This window comes from Coenobita brevimanus, chromosome 25 (genome assembly GCF_032717465.1).
Source record: "Coenobita brevimanus isolate Jiangsu-jjx chromosome 25, ASM3271746v2, whole genome shotgun sequence".
Lineage (NCBI taxonomy): Eukaryota > Metazoa > Arthropoda > Malacostraca > Decapoda > Coenobitidae > Coenobita > Coenobita brevimanus.
The window spans coordinates 15,041,653-15,062,877 of NC_136978.1; the positions used below are offsets into that span (position 1 = coordinate 15,041,653).

Consider the following 21,225-nt stretch of genomic DNA (forward strand, 5'->3'; position numbering starts at 1 on the left):
ACAAAAATCCACAAATACCCTACCTATTTGTACGGTACCCCTCCTGATTCTGGCAGTGTTTTCTGGTCTGTCAGTTATTTAGACATCAAAACACACATGGGAATATACAATATAATGCCAGACACTAAGAAAACAATGCATAAACAACAAAAATCCAAACAAAAATAAATGAAGATGATGAAGATTGCAAACGAATTTTTATAAAGTACAGTACTTACCACCCTGTGAAAGGCAGACGGGCATCGTAACCCACAGGCCTCTAGTTGATGTACAGTAATCCCACGTGGTCTAGTGGTTAATGTAATCACTAGTGGTGGCAATGTCAATACCAAAATACTGTACTGATACTTTCGATACTAACTGTTTATTTGCAAGTATCGATACGGATGGCTAGGTATCGATTACTATGAGTACTAAAATTTACTTTCCAATTCCAGTAACTGAAAACGTATTTTAAAAAATACTACTTCAATGGGAAGTGATGATTTTAAGCTTTATTTGTGCACTTAGTGGCAGTTTCAGTGCTCACATTTCCCTAAAATAGTGGCAATATAATTATTGTAACCCAAACTGAGCCTGTGGAGTAATTTTATTAAATTTGCTGGTAGTTCATCGGACTGAAAAAGTATTAATTATGAAACTACCTACCTATCAGTATAGGTAATCAATACCACCAATGCTGCCCAACAGTGTGATTAGTATCATATAAATTTAATCACTGGTATTGCCCATCATTAGGAATCACTTATCAAATGTTGGAAAATTCCAACCGTTGGAGCTGGACAACGAGTGGTGGGGACGAATGGTAACTGGACTGAACACAGAGATGCCATGTCTCTACTGGCCTGCCAAGTGACTTTGGCCATTCAGTAGGCAGGCAGACAGCCATTTCTGCTCAGCTGGAGGGTCACATTCTTTTACCAGCACGCGACTCAGCTTGAGAGGGAAGCCACGTGACTCAGACCATTTGATATGGAGGAAGACAGCCATTTTTGCTCAGCTGGTGGGCTGCGCTCTTTCACCAGTGCGTGGCTTGGCTCAAGAGGAGGGGCAGGCGACTCTGACCATTCTGTAGTGAAGCAGACAGCCATGACCATTCAGTAGTGAAGAGGACAGCCATTTCTACTCACCTTGTAGGATGGGGTCTGTATTACTCGTGCGTGGCTGGTAGCTTTGAGTGATCTCTGAAGCAGAGGGACTTTGACTGTTCAGCGAGGAGGCAGATGGCCATATCTGCTCAGCTTGTGGGTTGAGGTCTGCATTACTCACGCGCGGCTGGCAGTGTCTGAGTGATCCAGGCAGCCGGGGAACTTTGAACATTCAGTGAGGAGCCGGGACAGCCATATCTGCTGAGCTTGTGAGTAAGGGTCTGTATTACTCATGTGCGGCCGGTAGCATATGAGTGATCTGGGCAGCCAGGAGACTTTAACCGTTCTGTGAGAAGTCGGACGGCCATATTTGCTCAGCTTGTGGGTTAGGGTCTAGTACCTGCACTTGGCACAAAGAGGCCAGCCAGTACCCAAACCAATTTTTAAAATTTGGAGGCTGCCCAACCGTGGATATTGGAAATTTCATATTCGGATACAGAGAAATAAATCCAGATACAGCTATACCTTGCTATATGATCAACCTCTATACGATACCCCACCACAGCAATGTAACTTAACATCCTTCCCAGCCTATCGATGGCCAGTCCCCGGATATATGATGGGTCTTTTTTCCAATGGTTTCTTTTTTAACCAATTCTGATGATACTTTAGACTTAAATTTTGTGTTTAGGCTGATTTATAAACTGTTTTCTGACTTAGATTCATGTGTTCTAGTCATAGCTGGGGTGAATACTGTCATTTTTTGGTACAGTTTACTAAGTGATTTTTTTCCATACTTATTTTTGATGATATTCAGATATTTTGGGGGGGTTTAGGTGAGTTATAAACTGTTTTTAGGCTTAGTTTAGCTTGTTTTAAAGCTATCTGGGGGTTTATAGGAACTTGTTTTTAGACTCATTTGGGTAGGTTTTGGAGTTAGTTGGTGGTAATCCCAGGGTCCTCCAATGCATCCCTATACTGTACTCTCTGTGTTATAAGGTCCCCGATTAACGAAACCCTGGCTCAACGATGGGTTTTTCCAAACACGTCCCATCGTTATAACGAGGATAGCCTGTAATGGAGCCAAGGCCTAACGTTCGGATAACGAGCATGTTGGATACAAAGCATCCAGATAATTGTGTGACTACTGTATACAGTATATATTTCTTGGGATCTGAACCTATGCAGGGCCATTCTCTAACTGGGACAGTCCAATCACTACAACAAGAGGTACCTTCTTGTAATTCATTTTAATTCAACATTCATCAAATACTATTAAATGTTAAAAACACAAAAAGTAATCCCTCCACTATCCGACGAAATAGAGCCAAAGGCATGTCCGGAAAGTGGGTCAGTCCAGATGGTAGGCCCCTGTCTGCTGGACTAGTACTTAAGGACCTAACCCAGCCTAACTTTGAAAGCCACCTAAATAACTTTCTACCGGACATGCATAGCACCTATTTAAGACCCTATTCACACCAATATTGGACATAAAGCATGAAATAAATGAAAAGGAACCAGAGAATGAGGAATCAGAAGTGGTTATGGAAAATATTTAAAATGTACAGGATACTGTGCCCAGGAAACCATTTACTACGCTGGGTGGTAACCATATAACTGGGGTTTCTGGCAGGGTTAAGTGTCCCCCAGATTCCCCTATCCAAAATCACTTAATTATGGCAGTTTCAGAGACCCTCGGAGGGCCCAATAACTGCCCAGGGTCCCAACCAAATGGGCAGACTCGCGTGGCCATGTAGAATGTGAGAGGTGTGAATGAGGAGAGCAAGAGGGTGGAAGTGGTGAATGTGTTCAAGAGTGAGAGATATGCTGTGATGGCATTGTGTGAAATGATGATGAAAGGGTGTGAAATGGAGGAGTGGGAGGGTGTAAAATGTGTAAGATTGGGAATGAATGGGTGAGGAAGATGCAAGGAAGGAGTTGCTTTGTTGATGAATGAGGTGTGGCAGAGGGGAATGAGAGGCTACAAATGTGTTAGCTCAAGATGTATGAATGTCAAGTTCAAGTTTGAGAAGGTGAAAGTGGCAGTGATTGTAGCATATGCACCATGCGAGGACAGGAGTGAGAGAAAGACAGGTTTTGGGATGTGCTGGGTGAAGTAGTGGGAGAAATGCCCAGGAGCTATAAAGTGATTGTGATGGGGGATATGAATGGATGAGTAGGTACTGGTCCTGAGGATGACATAATGGGTTGCTATGGAGTATCATCATCATCATCATTCAGACCTCCTTTCCCATCCAAAGGCAATGGAGTACCAGGAGAAAATGATAATGGGAAAAGACTAAAGGGTATGTGTCAGGAGAGGAGGTTATGCATTTGTAACTCGGATTTCAAACACAGAGATGCACCTAAAAATATACATGGTATAGAGGGAACGGGGATCGTGTTGAAAGAAGCCTGATTGATTACGTGCTCGTAGAGAGGTCGACGATGGGAATGGTTGCTGATACGAGGGCTGTGAGAGTACGATGTGGAGGTCTGTCAGATCATATGATTGTGGCATGCAAGATCAAGCTGAAAGGAGTGAGGTGGATCAGGAGAGAGAGACGCAGTCAGGGAGAAAGACTGAAAGGTGAGAAGCTGAGGATCAAAGAAATGGCAGATGAACACAGGACCAAAGTAGTGGATGAGTTAGAATTACTGAATTGGAATGAAATGGATCTGGACAGACTGTGGAATGCATATAGGGACTGCTTAGTTAGGAATGCTAAAGCGGTATGTGGTGTGGCAGGAGTAACAACAAAGAAGAAAGGTACGGCATGGTGGGATGAGGAGGTAAAGAGAGCGGTGGAGGAAAAGAAGAAGAAGTGGCTAAAGTGGTTACAGGATAGGGGTTCAGTTGAAATAAGAACTGAATATGTTACAAGCAAGAAGCACGTAAAGAGACTAGTGAAGAGGAAAAAGAAGGAGATAAATGAGGATCTAGGAAGAAAAATGAATGCAAACTACTCTGATATTTAGAAAGTTATTCTGGAAAGAGGTGCAGAAATGTAGATGTGAAAGCGGTATGAAATGGGATGGTGTGAAGGTTGCAGGTGGTAGATTATTAACCCATGGAGATGAAGTAAGGACCACATGGAAAGAATATTTTAAAACCCTGATGAATGGGGATAGAGAGAGCAGAGGAGCTGTAAACATGATTGGTTTTGGGGGTGTGCAGAGAAGGAATCCAGTGCCAGGAGACGTGACACTCGCACAGGTGAAGAGTGCTGTGAAGCGGCTGAAAAATGGGAAAGCAGCTGGGGTTGATGAGGTGTATGCAGAGATGCTTAAATGTAGTGGAGAGAATGGAATGAAGTGCTTGTTGGAGATATGTAAGAAAGCATGGATGAGTGAAACTGTGCCTGCAGTGTGGAAAAAGGCTGTGATTGTACCCCTGTACAAAAATAAAGGTGAACGAAGTGAGTGTAAGAATTATCGTGGCATAAGCTTACTGAGTGTGGTAGGGAAGGTATATTGGAAGAATTATTATAGAGAAAGAAAGAGAGATATCAGAAGTTCTAGTGAGTGATGAACAGGGTGGCTTTAGGAGTGGCAGAGGATGTGTGGATCAAATATTTGCAGTGAGACAGACAGTAGAGAAGGCTTGTGAGAAGGACCATAAGGTGTTTATGACATTCATGGATCTGGAAAATGCATATGACAAAGTGGACAGAGAAGGATTGTGGAAAGTTTTGCCCATGTACGGTGTAGAGGGTAAGCTGTTAGGTGTCGTCAAGAGTGTTTATGATGGTAGTGAAGCATGTGTCAGGGTTAATGGGCATCCAAGTGAATAGTTCACAATCAGTGTGGGCATGTGACAAGGTTGTGTGATGTCCCCATGGTTGTTCAATGTATATATGGATGGGGTGATGAGAGAAGTGAAAACACGAGTAATGGAGAGAGGGATGGCATTGGTAATGAATGGTGATGGATGGAATATCTCAAATTTGTTGTATGCTGATGATGCAGTACTGCTTGCAAGTACCGGACAAGAACTAGGTAGGCTAGTGCCGAGTTTTGCTGATGTCTGTAAGCATCATGCCTTAAGAGTAAATGATGGTTATTGAGAGAGAAGGTGACTCCCAGTGCAATGTAACAGTGAATGGAGAGAGACTGGAATTGGTGAGAGAGTTCAAATACCTGGATGAGAGAGTTCAAATACCTGAGGAAACTGTGCAAAAGAAGTTGAAAGTAGAGTGACACAAGGAAGAAAAGTAGCTGGTGCAATGAAGGCCTTGACAGGAAACAGAGGCTTGAGTGTTGCAGCTGCACAAGGCTTACATGAAGGAGTGTTAGTGCCAACTTTAACATATGGATGACAGACTATGATGTGGCATGAAAATGAAAAGTCGAGTAAGAGCAGTGGAGATGGGACTGCTGAGGAATGTATGTGGAGTACAGAGGGTGGATAGGATACGAAATAATGTGATTCGTGAAAGATGCGGAGTAAGGAAGACGGTGGACACCAGAATTGAAGAGAGTGCACTGAGATGGTATGGTCAAGTGGAGAGAATGGATAACAATAGAGTAGTGAAGAGGGTATATCTGAGCGAATCTGAAGGAGGGAGGAAGCGAGGTAGGCCAAGATGGTGGATGAATGTGTGAGGAAGAGAGGTTTGGAAGTCAGTGAGGCTAGGGAACTGACAGGAGATCGAGCTGGCTGGATGAATTTTGTGAGGAGATATGCATGATTAGGGATTTTTGGCACGCCTTTTTAATGTGGCAGTGTCTGGATTGACTCTGTCAGATACGATATGTGAAGCTACAGAATGTGGTGAATGTTTTTGGCGTATCCGATAGAGTCAGGATTCCGGGGGCTTGAATGATGAGTGAATGGAAGCGTTGCCCATTGGATTGGGCAATTTTGGGCTGTCTGGACATTGCTACTCCTCACCTTGCCCTTGGGTGGGAATGGAGGTCCGGATGATGATGATGATGATGATGATACAGAATACTTATATCTGTGGCTGCCTCCTCTTAGGCTCTGGTAGCTGTGAAAATGCTCTTGAAGCATGTACAGTAATCCAGTGTTGTGTTGCACTTAATTCTTTGCACTGTGAGTTATAATTGTTTAACAATGCACATTCTGTTCCTAATTGCACCACACCAGTTTCAACTACCAGTTTGCACTCCACACTTAATCCTTTGCACTCCAAATTCTAATTTCTTAACACTGCACAACACTGTAAATTACTGTGTGGTCTATTGGCGAGGTATTGCAGTTTATTCACTGTTTATTCACAAAAACGAGCACGTGTGGCATCCATTGCGATAAGCATCCACTCGTGATAGCAGTTAGGCGGTAACTGGTGGAGGGGGCAGCAGGGTTACCACATCAGATCTCAGCCACATTACCAAACTCCTCAATTTTCATTACCAAATTTAACTTTTCATTACCAAATTCGTAAAGCAAGCATTTATTCTTCACTAATTATATATACAAGTGGAAATAATCACTCTCATTATAATCACCAGCATGTTGATTATTTTCACACTATGTAGGCTAGCAGATTAGTCAAAGAGAGCAGACAATCCACCATCTCCATCCTGTGTATCCTCATACAGTACATGTGAAAAATCCGTTTGGTAATGCATTACTGTATTCTGATTCATTACCAAACGAATTTTTCATTACCAACTTGGTCCACATCTGGTAATGAAAAATACCAAACAGCAACCCTGACAGGGGAGGGGGGAGGGGGGAGGAAGGGAGGGGTGAAAGGGCCGTGGTGTAAACAGCTGTTTGGCGCCGAGCGGCAATTTCAAATTACGGGTGGGAAAAAATTTGGATTTAGGGGGGATTTTTTTTTTTTTTTTTTTTTTTTTTTTTTTGGGTTCCGAAGGTCCAGGTAATGTCTGGTAAGCGGGGAGTCCAGATAGTGGGCGTCCGGATAATATAGGGATTACTGTATATGCTTTATTCAGCTATTTCCTCTCCAACTGGTATGTCAAGGTAGAAAAACAATTCATGAGGCATGAATGGAACTGCTAAGCTTAAATCACTGGGCATGATGTTGGTTCTTCTTCTTACATGCTTTGTTTCACTGCTTTCTTAATCTTACCTCAACCCATTCTTAAATGGGGACAAAGATCAGGGTGATGACAACAATGATGATAAGTCTGAGCAAGAGCGGCGGAGTGACAAGTCTGGAACTAGAGCTGCTAGACAACAGACTGGATGTGATAAGAAACAGATTTATAACAAATGAGGAATGTATATGTTTACTCACCAAAACCTATCCTTCTCATACAAAGGCCAATCATCATCAACCTATCCTTCTCATACTAAGACCAATCATCATCAATATCACCATCACCAATGTCCTGCCCCTTTTGCTATCTATGGATGGGGCGAGGCAAGGTCCAGAAAATATGGGAAGAGAAACCACAATACAGATACAAGAACTATCAATGTATATTTCATTATTATCAAACTATATTTTAATATTTTGAGGTATAAAAGTTTGAAAGAGAGAGAGAGAGAGAGAGAGAGAGAGAGAGAGAGAGAGACAGACAGACAGACAGACAGACAGACAGAGAGAGACAGAGAGAGGAGGAGGGGGAATAAAATCAGCAAAACACTCTAATATTCACCTAAAAACAATTAAAGTTATTCAACCAACCTAAAGACTCCCGTAGCTCCCTTGAGACTGTGTGTGCAATACTTCTTGTGCAGATCCCACACTCTGGCCGTGGAGTCTGCAGACCCTGTGACCAAAAGTGTGGAAGTGGAATCCCATGACATTGCAGTGATAGGACTGCGATGGTATGACCTGAAGCTTCGGTCAAGATCCAAACCTGAAATAAAAGCAAATTATCTTCATTTGCTTCATCAGAACCTTGAAATCTAGGGACAGGCTACTCAGTCTGTACATCTGAAGCAAGTGTGACCAGCTGCTTGCTCCTGAATGGCAGTGTAAGAAATAAACCCCAACCACCCCTTAAAAGCAAGCCTTACTGGGCCACATCCAAGTGGAGTGCCTTAACCCACTTGACCACCAGGCACCTATCTAAGTATACTGTACAAACACTACCCAATGTTGTAAACTGTTTCCTGGACTAAAAGCCCACAACCCATTTTGCTTGTCACTTGGTACAGTCAGAGTCCCCTGAAGGCTGCACCATATTAGGCAAGTGGATGGTCAGCACCAACATCTATCAACGAGCTGCCCCTACCTACTTTACCATTAAAGATCACACATAAATTTATGTCTTGCTATTATCACATGTGTTTAAGCTAAACAGGCTAAATATAATGGAGGCTCACCGTACCTGACTTACAATAAGGACTGCCAGAGCTTAACTCACCTGGCCAGCTGTACTGCCGGAGTGACGTTGACTTGAGAGCAACTACAAGGCTCGAGTCGTCTGGTGCCAGGGCAAGGGATGTGACCTGATCCTCGTCGCACTGTATACGTCCTGTTACTTTCCCCGTCCTGAGGCTCACCACTCCTACCCCGTCACCACACTCACACAATACTGCCTCACCATCACTCGTAACCTGCATATAAAATACCACAATCACACACCACCTCACCACCACTTGTAAACTGGACGTAAACTAATGTGATGAAATTCACTCAGTGAAACATTATTAACCCCTAAAAGACGGGCATCGGAATGTTTTGACGTACACTCAGGACGGGCATAATTGGCGGATGTGATATGGTGGGGGATTTGTGGGGGAAGGAGGTGTGGGGATTGGGACTGGATGCTTGGGGAAGGTGGGGGGTAGGGATGGGGGTAGGGTGGGGGTGGGATGGATGGGGGTGGTAAGTGGGGGGTAGGGAGGGGGAGGGGGTAAAAGGGTCAGGGGGGGGATGGAGGGATGGGGTAGTTTGGGGCATGTGGGGGGGTTTGGGGGATGGGGGTGTGGGGGGTGGGGATGGAGGAGGGTATGGGGTTGGGGGGGTGGAGGATAAGGGGTGGTGGGTGGTGAGGGATAGTGGTGGGTGGTAGGGGGTGGTGGGTGGATGGTAAAGGGAGTGGGGGATGGTGGGGGAGTGGATGGGGGGATTGGGGGTTGTGCAGGGCATGGGGGATGGGGGTGGGGGTGAGGAGGGTAGGGGTGGTGGGAGGGTGAGGGTTAGGGGTGGTAGGGAGCAGTGGGGGGTACTGGGGGGATGGTGGGGGGAGTTGGGGGGCAGTGGGGGTTTGGGGGTGGGGTGGTGGTGGGTGGTGGGGGGAGAGCAGGGGATGAGGGTGGGGGGGTGAGGGTGGGGGTTGGTGGCGGGTGGTGTGTGGGTATGGTGTTAGGTGGATGGGGAGCGTGGGGTGGGTTTGGGAGGGCGGGGGGTGACTGCATATGCAGACACCCATCTTTTTGGTCCTAGTACCCTTGGACAGCATATGCGGACACCCGTCTTTCAGGGGTTAACTACCATGGTTAAAGCTTGCAGACTTTCAAGTGTAGAATCTGTTATTAAAGCTGATTTTTAAAAAACTGTTAAACATACTTCAGGGATAAACGCCATACCTGGTGAGCATCAAGCTACAGCTTGCCCTCGCTTTAAGATGGGGATTAATTTGAAAAATCTGTCACAAAACAGTCTATCATATACAAAGAGTCCTTGAAATATGAAAGGGATAGGGACCCAAAAAAAACTTTTGTAATTCGAAATTTCGTATATAGGAACGATTTTCCCCACTGAAATATACTGTACATATAAAGGGGGGGATGCGTTCCAGGATCCCATTGGACCCCCACTGAAACTTTACCCCTCCTATTTAGAAGTATGCAATACACACATACAGTAATGTACAATTGTACAGACATTAAAAAATAAAACATACAACTAATTACTGCAGTATTAGTACAATGTACAGTTAAATACAGACCTGTGCTGCAGCTGGAGATTCGTGTCGTTGATATGGTGCTAAGTCACATGGTGGACCCTAATAATTTCCAATTTCCTCTCCAGAGTCAGGGTAAGGTGTTGTTTCTTCTTGGCAGCTGGTTCCCTGGATGCTGAAGATGATGCAGGGCACTTGGGAGGCATGGTGAAAGTAAGAAAACAGGAAGAACAACAAAAAACTGCGTAACGTACAGCGAAGCTGAGAGGAGAGGACAGATGTGACTCGACTGGGAAGTGTGCAAAAATGTGTTTACCAGAGAGGGGTTAGTTCATTTTCTCGCTGCAAGCGAGCGCGGTGCTGTGCAGCGCGCCCATTTTGAATTTTTCATATTTCCTCTCGTATCTCTTTTCGTACCATCGAGACGGATACTTTCATATTGTGGAATTTGTCCTACATTCATCGCTTTCATACCATCGGAAATTCGTACTTTGAGTTATCGTATTTCAAGGACTCACTGTACAATCAACTATAACATGGGATCAATTGGATTACATTTTGGCTAAGAGGCATTTATTCAACAAAGTCTACAAGCAAGTTTCCAACTCACCTAAACTAGTGGTTATTTCACTTCACTGCAAAGCACTTGCTGTACACTACTGTTCCATCAGTGACACAAACACACCCAATAGTGACAAGTTCAGAGACCATCTTCGAATAAACAAATGACTGTAAGCTTGAATGTTGGTGGTCATCCAAGCAAAAACAGTGATCCCAGACTGACCAGTATGGGCAAAAGTGCTACTACATAACAAAAAAGATTCCTAACTTTTTCATCATGGTATAAACACATCACCGAATACTGGTTCATTATATAACGAGGGGCTGCTGTATAGCTGTATACCTGAGATTAGCACAGCATTCTCAGTATGCATCTTACTACTGCTCGTGATCAACAAACTGCTGTTAATCTAAGAGAGGCATAATAAAGTACTACAAGTACTATCTAGTGATGTTTAGGGTCCAAAAATTAGCCAAATAATTAGCCAGCCATCAGGATTAGTTCTTGATGAAATCTACTGGCCAAATGTTGAAAACTTTCTAAGAATTTTTAGTTTATTTTTAGGAATTCAAGATACACTGTGAGATAAAAAGAATTCAGGTTTTGCACAGTGCTCCCTCATTTTATGGTTTTAGCTACTGCCATCAGATTTTACACAATGATAAAAATCATAATCCCCACCACTGCTACACAGCCAGAGAATACCATAAATGCAGTTTGCAGTTTGAAATCAATGAGTAGAGTTGGACAGATCCATGAAAACACCTTCTGGGAGGCATCAAACCATTCCCAAATTACTGTAGGTGACCCATAATGCCATGCACTTTCCCATTTCAATGCTCTCTTCATGCCTTAACTCTTCGACCTACCTATCTTATACCTTTAATCCCAGAAGTTAGCATCACAAAAAAATCACTTCCACATTGCCCTGTCTTCCATTAACAGCCTGCCTTGTTCCATCTCAAAGCAATACGCTCATAGGGGGAGGCGGTGGCTCAATCGGTTGACAGGTGGCCTGCTGTCCTACCGGACCCAGGTTCAAATCCCGGCTGGGGCAGGGAACAGTTTAAGGATTTGAATTTCTTAAAAATCAGACTTTACTGATCTACCAGAAGACCAGCCGACATGTCGTAAAAATACCTCCACTAATACCAATACACCAGTCCTGTATGAGACAGCCCTAGCATGTATTCAATGTGGACGGTGGGTGTTAGCGCCAAAGTAGTGACATGTAGAGGCGAATGGCATGTAGGAAGACTACTGGGCCTTGAGAGCAGGCTGTGAAGCCTATGCCCAGAGTCAGACACATTTAAAAAAAAGGGGGTGCTTCCTCACCCTGCCCTTCCACTATATCCTCGGTTTATCTCTCTCACTTCACCTTGGAACCTTCCATGACATCCCTTTCAACCTGCATCACTGACAGGAATGCCTGTATGTCGGGGGTGGGGAACGTCCAGCCTCCAGGCAGTATAAGGCCCGCAAGGCCCGCAAGATAATTTGATCAGGCCTGTGAGGCAATTCATGAATGCAATTTCATAAACTCATGAATGAATATATATATATACATATACATATATACACCGTGCTCGTCAGAAGTATCGAGCGCCCTGCATCCCTCCTACGAAACAAACCTTTCAACATTGAAAAAAACATATAAATAATGCATTTTATTTACCTTTAATGCTTGGTAGGGTATCCTTTACGCTTCTTCACGGACCTGAGACGTCATGGAAGTGAAAGGGCCAGGTTCCTGAGGTGCTGGAGTGGTACTTTGTCCCAGGAGTCACGAATGGCTGCTTTCAGCTTAGGCAGTGAGCTCATGTCCTTCCCTTGGAGAGTCTTCTTTACGAGTTACCAGAGGTTTTCTATCAGGTTGAGGTCTGGGCTATTGCCTGGCCAGTCTTTCATGAATGATACCTCGCAGTCACGAAGCCAATTGGTGACCGATTTGGCTTGATGAGCAGGTGCATCATCCTGCTGAAACACTCGTGCACCTGTGAGCTCGAAGGACTCAGGTAAATGATCACAAAGAAGCTCCAGATAAAAGTCCTTATTCCCTCTGCAGTTCTTGGGAAGCACAACAAGCTTCCCCAAACCTTTACAAGAGAAACAACCCCATACCATAAGTGAATCAGGGTGTTTAACTGTGCTCTCCACGTAACGGGGGTCAAGCGGGTCACTACCTTTGCGCCGGTACATGCGTGCTCCTTGATTACAGGTAACACTAAACATTGCCTCATCAGGCCACAACACTGACAACCATTGCTCCTCACCCCAGTTAAGGTACTTGTTAGCAAAGGCAAGCCTACAAAGTCGCTGGTAATGTGTAAGAAGAGGCTTTCTCACAGGCCTGTGACTTGTGTAACCAAGTTCATGGACTCTTTGAGACACGGTGGCACAGAAACCTCACCAAACACTTCCGGGTTGCTCTCCTTAATTTTCCTTGCACTCACACAAGGATTAGACTCCACTGCATGTTTTAAATCATTAACAGACCTCGGGGAAGTTTTCCTGGGCCTACCAGACCACGGTTTCTTTGTGGGCACATCACCACTAATTTTCCACTCGAAAACAGGCACACCACCTACGCACTGTCGACCGAGCCACACCAACCAAATCACTAACTTCCTTTGTTGGGTGGCCTGCCTCCTTTAGAGCAATGATCTGGGATATGATTTCACTCAAAAGTTCACGGGTAAGGGCCATAACAAAGTGGCAAAAGCCAAAACACTGCGGGACACTAGGTAAAAAATGGCGCAAGAAGAAAGGGAGACATGGTGGAGTTCCTCTCTCTCACACAGCCCGTAGGCAACCAAGGCGGGAGCCAACCAGCGCACAGTAAGGCCTCAAGCTCCCGTGACGTCCTGCTAGCGCCCCAAAAATCTGGCTCAATTTTTAGTTCCAAAAATGGGTGATTCTTTTTTCGCCAAAACTACTGCGTGCCCTGCCATGGGCGCTCGATACTTCTGACGAGCACTGTATATATATATATATATATATATATATATATATATATATATATACAGTAGTCACTCCAATATCCGACGTAATAGAGCCATTGGTAGGTCCGGATATTGGTTCTGTCCGGATATTGGGCCCCAGCTTATGGACTTGTACTTATGGACCCTAACTCAGAGAAACACCTATACAACTCCCTCTGGACATGCATAGCACCCATTTAAGACCCAAATCACACCAATGAGGCACATAAATGACTGAAATAAATGCAAAAGAAACATAAAATGAGGGTTTAGAAGTAGGTTCATACAATAATAAACATTCTGGTGACTGGCTCCTGGACTGGTACTTATGGACCCTAACCTAGCATAATTCAGAAAAACACATTCCTACTGCACATGCATAGCTCCTAACACCCTATTCACACCAATAAAGGACATTAAAGAGTGAAGTGAGGTAAGTATAGCATGGAAAAAAGTACAGTATGAAACATTCTTATGTCCGGATAGTGGGGATGTTCGGATATTGGGCGTCCGGATATTAGAGTGATTGCTGTTTATATATATATATATATGTATATATGTATATATATATATATATATATATATATATATATATATATATATATATATATATATATCTGTATATATACACCCACCGCAAACTGACTTAGGACCTACACACAGAATTGCTATGGGAGAGTTGTCTGTCTTAGCTTTGTGTTTCCACCTCTACCAAGTGAATTTTGGGGGCAAGAAGTAACTGGCAATTCCTCTGGTGTTGGCAGGAGGTGGTGAAACACTCAGCACATCAGTGCTTGCACAGAAGCAAGAGTGGGAGTGTATATGTTCCTGTTGCTCCGAGCTTGCACCTCCCTCCCTTTTCGTATGCAATAGTGTTTGCCCTGTTATTTTCCTAGAGTCGAGTTGTCATGCCTGGAAAGTACTGCTCAAGGGATGAGAGGGTCCATACCATTGCACGGAGGCAGGATAATGTCCATATCAACACAATCTGTGAAAGTACTGGCCACACAAAGTCAACCATCATGAAGATTCTTGCTGCAGCGTGCGACCTGCCACCTGATGTCATACCAAAGCACAAGCATGGTGGTGGAAAGAAAAGGACAAGTTCCAGAGGTTTAGATACGCTTCTGAAGAGAGAAATAATCAAGAATGCTCATATGACAGCAGCAGAATTGAAGAGAATGCATCCCCAGCTGTTACAAGACATCTCAATTCGAACTACGCAAAACCGCTTGCAGAAGCCGGGTTTGCCATGCCACACCGCAGCCTAGAAACCGATTCTCACTGACTGCATGAAGAAGCAGCACATTCAGTTTGCCAAGAAGTATGCACACTGGATATCGGATGAGTGGAGAAAAGTTATGTTTTCTGATGAGAGCACATTTCAAGTGTTCCAGGTGCGTTCTGCCATGGTTCATCGCCCTGCCTCCCGCAGCTGATATGACCCTGCTTACATGGTGCCCACTGTTAAGCACCCACAATCAGTAATGGTATGAGGGTGTTTCTCAGGTGAAATGGGAACAGCAGGCCTCTACTTTCTTCCTAAGAACTTTATGATGAATGGTGGTCAGTACATTCAAGTTCTGAAAGATCATTTGTTAAACTTTTTTGTTATTCATGGGTGCAACTTTTTCATGCACGATTCAGCTCAATGTCACAAGTCAAGAAAGGTGATAAAACGGCTTCAGGATAATTGGATTCAGGTCCTCGACTGGCCTGGAAACAGTCCAGATAGAAATCTGATAGAAAACTGCTGGGCAAAGATGAAGAAAATCATGGCAGAGAAGACACCCAATCTGGAGAACCTCAAGACTGAGCTGATAAATGTTTGGTACAAAGAAATGTCCTTGGATTACTTTAATACCTTGTGGGGGGAGGTCCTCAGTCAATTTGCGGTAGCTTACACACACACACACATATATATATATATATATACAGTGTTCTACAGAAATTTGTGGCGCCCGGTGCCCCCCCAACAAAACAAACCTTTCAACACTGAAAAAGCATGTAAATAATGCATTATACAGGTTATCCCTTAATTCACGCGAACTTTTTTCATGCGATTTTGGTTATCCACAAATTTTTTGTACAATAATTAAAACAAAATTATAGTATTCAAATAAGTAACTTCAATATACAAGAGAAATAAATAAAATATAAAAAATGCCTACCTGCTGCCCGTGTGCACACATATATGTATGTGTGTGTGTATGTGTGTGTGGGAGCCTGGGAGGTCGGTCTACCACGCACCACACAGTCAGTTTGAATCCGACGGTTGAATCATGCGTGACTCGAGATCGAGAATCGTTATTTGTGGCTTATTTTTCTGCCTTCCAGTGATTGCTTGCCTTGTCTGCCAACATGGGGCCTAAGCATAGTGCTAGTGATGCATGTGGTAACACACCAAAGCGGGCTGGTAAAGTGGTGTCACTGACAAAGTTAAAGTGTTGGACAAACTTCAGGGTGGAATGTCGGCGACAATTCTCCGTCAGGACGATTCCCCGTCATTTATTTACATACCAGTTTATTTAGCAAGTACAGTACACTAGTTTTTTACTTATATGAGTTATAAAATCCCCCTGAAAATTAGTTATTAAAGTATTAATTAATCAATAATAAGTATATTAATAGAATGACGGGGAATTGTCCATGTTTTGACGGTGAATTGACTTGATGGTGAATTGTCTCAGAACCGTATATTTGGGGTGAGTCAACTGTTCATACAATAAAGAAGGAGAACGTAGCATACGGGAGACAGTGAGGGCTAGTGCACCAGACTGTGCTGAAGTGTCTTCACCTACGCCTGTGAACTGTCTTGGAACCGCATGTTTGGGGTGAATGAGTCAACTGTTCATACAATAAAGAAGGCAGAATGTAGCATACAGTGAGGGCTAGTGCACCAGACTGCTGAAGTGTCTCCACCTACGCCTGTGCTTGTCAGGTTTCAGTTTTAAATTTCTTATATTTTTGTTGTTTTTAATACTTTATGCTAGTTTATAAGGTGTATGTAGTGCATAAACAGTATTATTCAGATGTAATATACGTATAGACACGCGTAATTATGTGCACACAAGGGCAAAACATATACGCGAATTTACCACATACGCGAAGGGTCTGGGAACCTAACTCTCGCGTGAATTAAGGGCTTGCCTGTAATTACCTTTAATGCTTGGCAGAGTATCCTTTGCACTTCTTCAAGGACCTGAGATGTCATGGAAGTGAAAGGGCCAGGTTCCTGAGGTGCTGGGGTGATATACTTGCCCAGGACTCACGAATGGCTGCTTCCAGCTTAGGCAGAGAGCTCACGTCCTTCCCTTGGAGATTTTCCTTTACGAGGTACCAGAGGTTTTCTATCGGGTTGAGGTCTGGGCTGTTGCCTGGCCAGTCTTTCATGAAGGAGACCTCGCAGTCATGAAGCCAGTTGGTGACAGATTTGGCTTTATGAGCTGGTGCACCGTCCTGCTGAAACACTCGTGCACCTATGAGCTCGAAGGACTCAGGTAAATGATCACAAAGCAGGTCCAGGTAAACGTCCTGATTCACTCTGCAGTTCCTGGGAAGCACAACAAGCTTCCCCAACCCCTTACCAGAGAAACAACCCCATACCATTAGTGAATCAGGGTGTTTAACTGTGCTTTCCACGTAACGGGGGTCAAGCGGGTCACTACCTCTGCGCCGGTACACTCGCACTCCTCGATTACACCTAACAGTAAACGCTGCCTCATCAGATCACAACACTGACAACAATTGCTCCTCATCTCAGGTATGGTACTTGTTAGCTTAGGCAAGCCTATGAAGTCGCTGGTTACGTGTAAGAAGAGGCTTTCTCACAGGCCTGTGGCTTGTGTAACCAAGTTCATGGAATCTTCAAGAAACAGTGCACACTGAAACCTCGCCAAACACTTCCGGGTTGCTCTCCTTAATTCCCCTTGCAGTCACATGAGGATAAGACTCCACTGCATGTTTGAGCACATTAACAGACCTCGGGGAGGTTTTCCTAGGCCTACCAGACCGTGGTTTCTTGGTAGGGATGTCGCCACTGTTTTCCACTCTGTAACGGGCACAGCACCTCAGTACTGTTGACCGAGCAACACCAACCAAATCACTAACTTCCTTCGTGGGGTGGCCTGCCTCCTTTAGAGCAACGATCTATGATATTATTTTATCAGACAGTTCACGGGTAGGGGCCATATTAAAGTAGCGAAAGCCAAAACACTGCGGTTCACTAGGTAAAAAATGGCGCAACAAGAGAGGGGCAAGCGGCCAGGTTCTCCTCTCTCTCACAGCCCGCAGGCAACTGAGGCACCAGCCAACCAGTGCGCAGTATGGCCTCAGGCTGCCGTGACGTCATGTTAGCGCCCAAAACTTCTGGCTAAATTTTTTCTCCCAAAAAAGGGTGATTCTTTTTTCACCAAAAGTATTGCGCGCCTTGACATAGGCGCCCAATACTTTTGTCGAGCACTGTATATATATATATATATATATATATATATATATATATATATATATATACACAGTAGGGCCCCCATTTTTGCATGTTCAGTTTATGCATTCCTCCTTTTATGTGACCGGCAAAATATTCATTAAATAAATATCAGTTTATGGGAAATTAACTCATTTTATGCGGCTCGCTACACATAGTGGCCTAAATTCGGGGAGAAATGCAATTATGAGTGCACTCCATCATTTTATGTGAAGCTGTGGTAGCTTGGCTGGCGCCAGGCTGAGAGAGAGTTCACCGAAGATCATAAAATTTTATACTTTATTCTCTACCAATATATTCATTTAATATCTGTTTTAAGGTAAAAGTAATCGAAAATAATCAATTACCGGAAAAAGTGAGTATCGCCCATCACTAGTGGATGTGTGGCATTGCCACCAGTTGGCTGTGCGTAGCTACTGCACCGCTTGTGAGTCAGTTTCAAAGTTGGGTGGTATTCCGCCGCTCACGCCATTTGATTGGTGGAGGAGTATTAATGTCCATGTGAGTGTGCATTTAATAGGTAATCATAAGTCTAACCCCTAAAGTGGAGATCGTCTGTCCACCAAACTCCATTTTCGCCATAAAGCCTGTGGTTCCATTTATGTGTGCTTATTTGTCCACCAAACTGTCACATAAATGGGGGCCCTACTGTACATATATATATATATATATATATATATATATATATATATATATATACATATATATACACAGTACCCTCGCATCCAACACGGTAATATTGTCGTGCATGGGTCACGTGTTGGACTAAAAACAGAGCTTATGGGGAAAAATGAATTATGTCAGCAACCCTAGGAAAAGTCACCCTAAATACCTACCATATACGGGAGGAGGCCGTAGCACGGGCTGAACAGGGTAGTACTCCCGAGGGGAATGGGAATGCTGGTGATAGGGAGAGCTGGAGCTCCTGTCTCACTAGCTATCTAACCATCCCCCTTTGCTGACCTTTTCAGTGTGACAGTAACATGGAGAGTAGACCAGCATACTCTCCCAAACATTTCCTCTAACTATCTATGCACTAAACCACATGCACTTTACATTTCACACAACGTATCCCACTACGTTACAGGGGTTGGCGCCAGCAAGGGCATGCGGCCAGAAAACTTTGTCCCCGCTACCTAGTGGCGGACTTCTGGGGGGAGGCGTGGCGGGGGTTCCGCCGGCATAGATCATGGGTCCAGGGCGAGATGGGGCTCGGGCCTGTGCTAGAGGGTACAGGGCATTGCGGTTCCCAGGCTGCCGCTTCCGCCCAATAGAGACGGGCCCGAACCTGGGAGTAGCATCCCAGGAGGCTGCCCTATCAGTGGGTGTATAATGGCGGGATAGTTGCAGTGCCAAGACGCGCTTGGAGGGTGTCCCTGCAGCTGTCCTGGCAGGGTGCCCCGAGGCAACTACCACAGCCACTGGTAAGCTGGTGGGCTAGGGGTCCCAGATCCATTGCCTGGACCTGGGACTGTGCAGTGAGTGGGACCTGTGCTGTGTCTGTCCCCATTTATTAATACTGAAGATGACAAAACAGAAAAGGTTTCAAAGCAAGCCTGAGGACAGTAAATCACCCATGGGGATGAGGGTGGGTTCATGGAATGTGGGAAGTTTGAGAGGAAGAGCAGGGGAAGTCGCTGAGGCATTCAGTAGGAGGTGGGTGGACGTGGCGTGTTTGCAGGAAGTCCGGTACAGGGGTGGATCAGCCAGAAAGATTGTTGGGAAGGACTGTTGCTATAAGTTGTTTTGGCAGGGGAGGACAGACGGATATGGAGGTGTTGGTGTGATGGTTGCAGAGAAATGGGTGGAATATGTTATGAATGTTTTGAGAGTAAGCGATAGGATATTGGTTGTGAAAATTCTGTTGGGAAGAAAGATAGCTGTGATTATATCGGCATATGCTCCACAGGCAGGATTGGATGAATCAGAGAAAGATAGATTTTGGGATGATTTAATACGTGTAGTGGGTGGTATGCGGGATGATGAGATAGTGATTTTGGGAGGGGACTTAAATGGTCATGTAGGTGAAGCAGCCCAAGGTTATGAAGGAGTGCATGGGGGATGTGCATATGGTCTGAGGAATGCAGAAGGGGAAAGGATACTCGAGTTTGGGGAGGCAACGGACATGATTGTGTGCAACACATATTTTAGGAAAAGAGACAGTAGGTTAATTACGTATGAGTCTGGGGGAAATAGCAGTCAGATAGATTATTTTCTGGTTAGGAGGGCCGATAGGAGGTTAGTGAGGGATGTAAAAATTATAGGAAGTGAGGAGTGTGTGCAGCAGCACAAACTATTGATTTGTGATATGGTGCTTAAAGAACAAATGATGAAAAAGAGGACTTATGTACCTAGGAGGAAAATATGGAAGCTGAAAAACCAAGTAGTAAGGGATGCCTTCTATAGCGAGTTGAGGAGAGTGGTGGCTGAACAGGGAGCTGTAGACAGAGGCGTTAATGAACAGTACAGAGCCCTCAAGAACAATTTCTTGAGAGTTACTGATGTAACATGCGGCTGGACAAGAGGACCACCAAGACATAAAGTAACTTGGTGGTGGGATGAGGGTGTAGAAGCTGCAATTAAGGAGAAAAGAAGGCTTTTCCGGGAATGGAAGAAGGGTGGTAGCAAAGAGGAATATTTGGCTGCCAAGCGTAGGGCTAGGAGAGAGGTATACAGGGCAAAGTCTGAGTCACAGAGACAATTACTTGATAACCTAAATCATGGGGAAAGGAAAAATATATTTAGGGTGGCAGGTCAGGTGAAGAGGGATAATCGGGATATCATAGGTGAGCAGTGTGTGAAGAATGATGAAGGAAGGGTAGTGGTGAACAGTGAGGATATTAAAGATGCATGGAGAGAGCATTATAACCGGTTGTTGAATGAGGAGTTTGACTGGGACAGGGAAGGTTTGGAGCCAGCAGATCCAGTGTCTGGCCCTTGGCCTTTGATTGATACTGCTACTGTGAGTGAGGCAATAGGCAGGATGAGGGTGGGGAAGGCAGCAGGTGTGTCTGGGTTGACTGCCGAAATGTTGAAGGCCTCAGGCGATATAGGGGTGAGTTTAGTCACTGACCTGATAAATAGGATTATTTATGAGTGTGTTGTCCCAGATGATTGGCTGAAGAGTGTAATTGTAAATGTTTATAAAGGGAAGGGTGATGCCCTGGAAAGAGGGAATTATAGAGGTATAAAGCTTTTAGATCAGATAATGAAGGTAATGGAGAGAGTTTTAGAAGGTATGATTAGAGAAAGAGTGAATATTGATGAGATGCAGTTTGGGTTTATGCCAGGTAGGGGGACCACTGATGCCATATTCAT

At 44.4% G+C, this 21,225-nt stretch overlaps 1 protein-coding gene across 2 annotated transcripts in view; it reads right to left on the minus strand.

Annotated features, from left to right (window-relative positions):
* LOC145393865 (transducin beta-like protein 3) overlaps positions 1 to 21,225 on the minus strand; it is a 341,771-nt gene that overhangs the window by 268,465 nt on the left and 52,081 nt on the right. For both annotated transcript variants that reach the window (XM_080267921.1, XM_080267922.1), the window contains exons 3-4: positions 8,397 to 8,589; positions 7,712 to 7,886 (exon numbers count right to left, since the gene is read on the minus strand). In XM_080267921.1, coding sequence (XP_080124047.1) covers positions 7,712 to 7,886; positions 8,397 to 8,589 — 368 coding nt within the window. The remainder of the gene's footprint in view (positions 1 to 7,711; positions 7,887 to 8,396; positions 8,590 to 21,225) is intronic.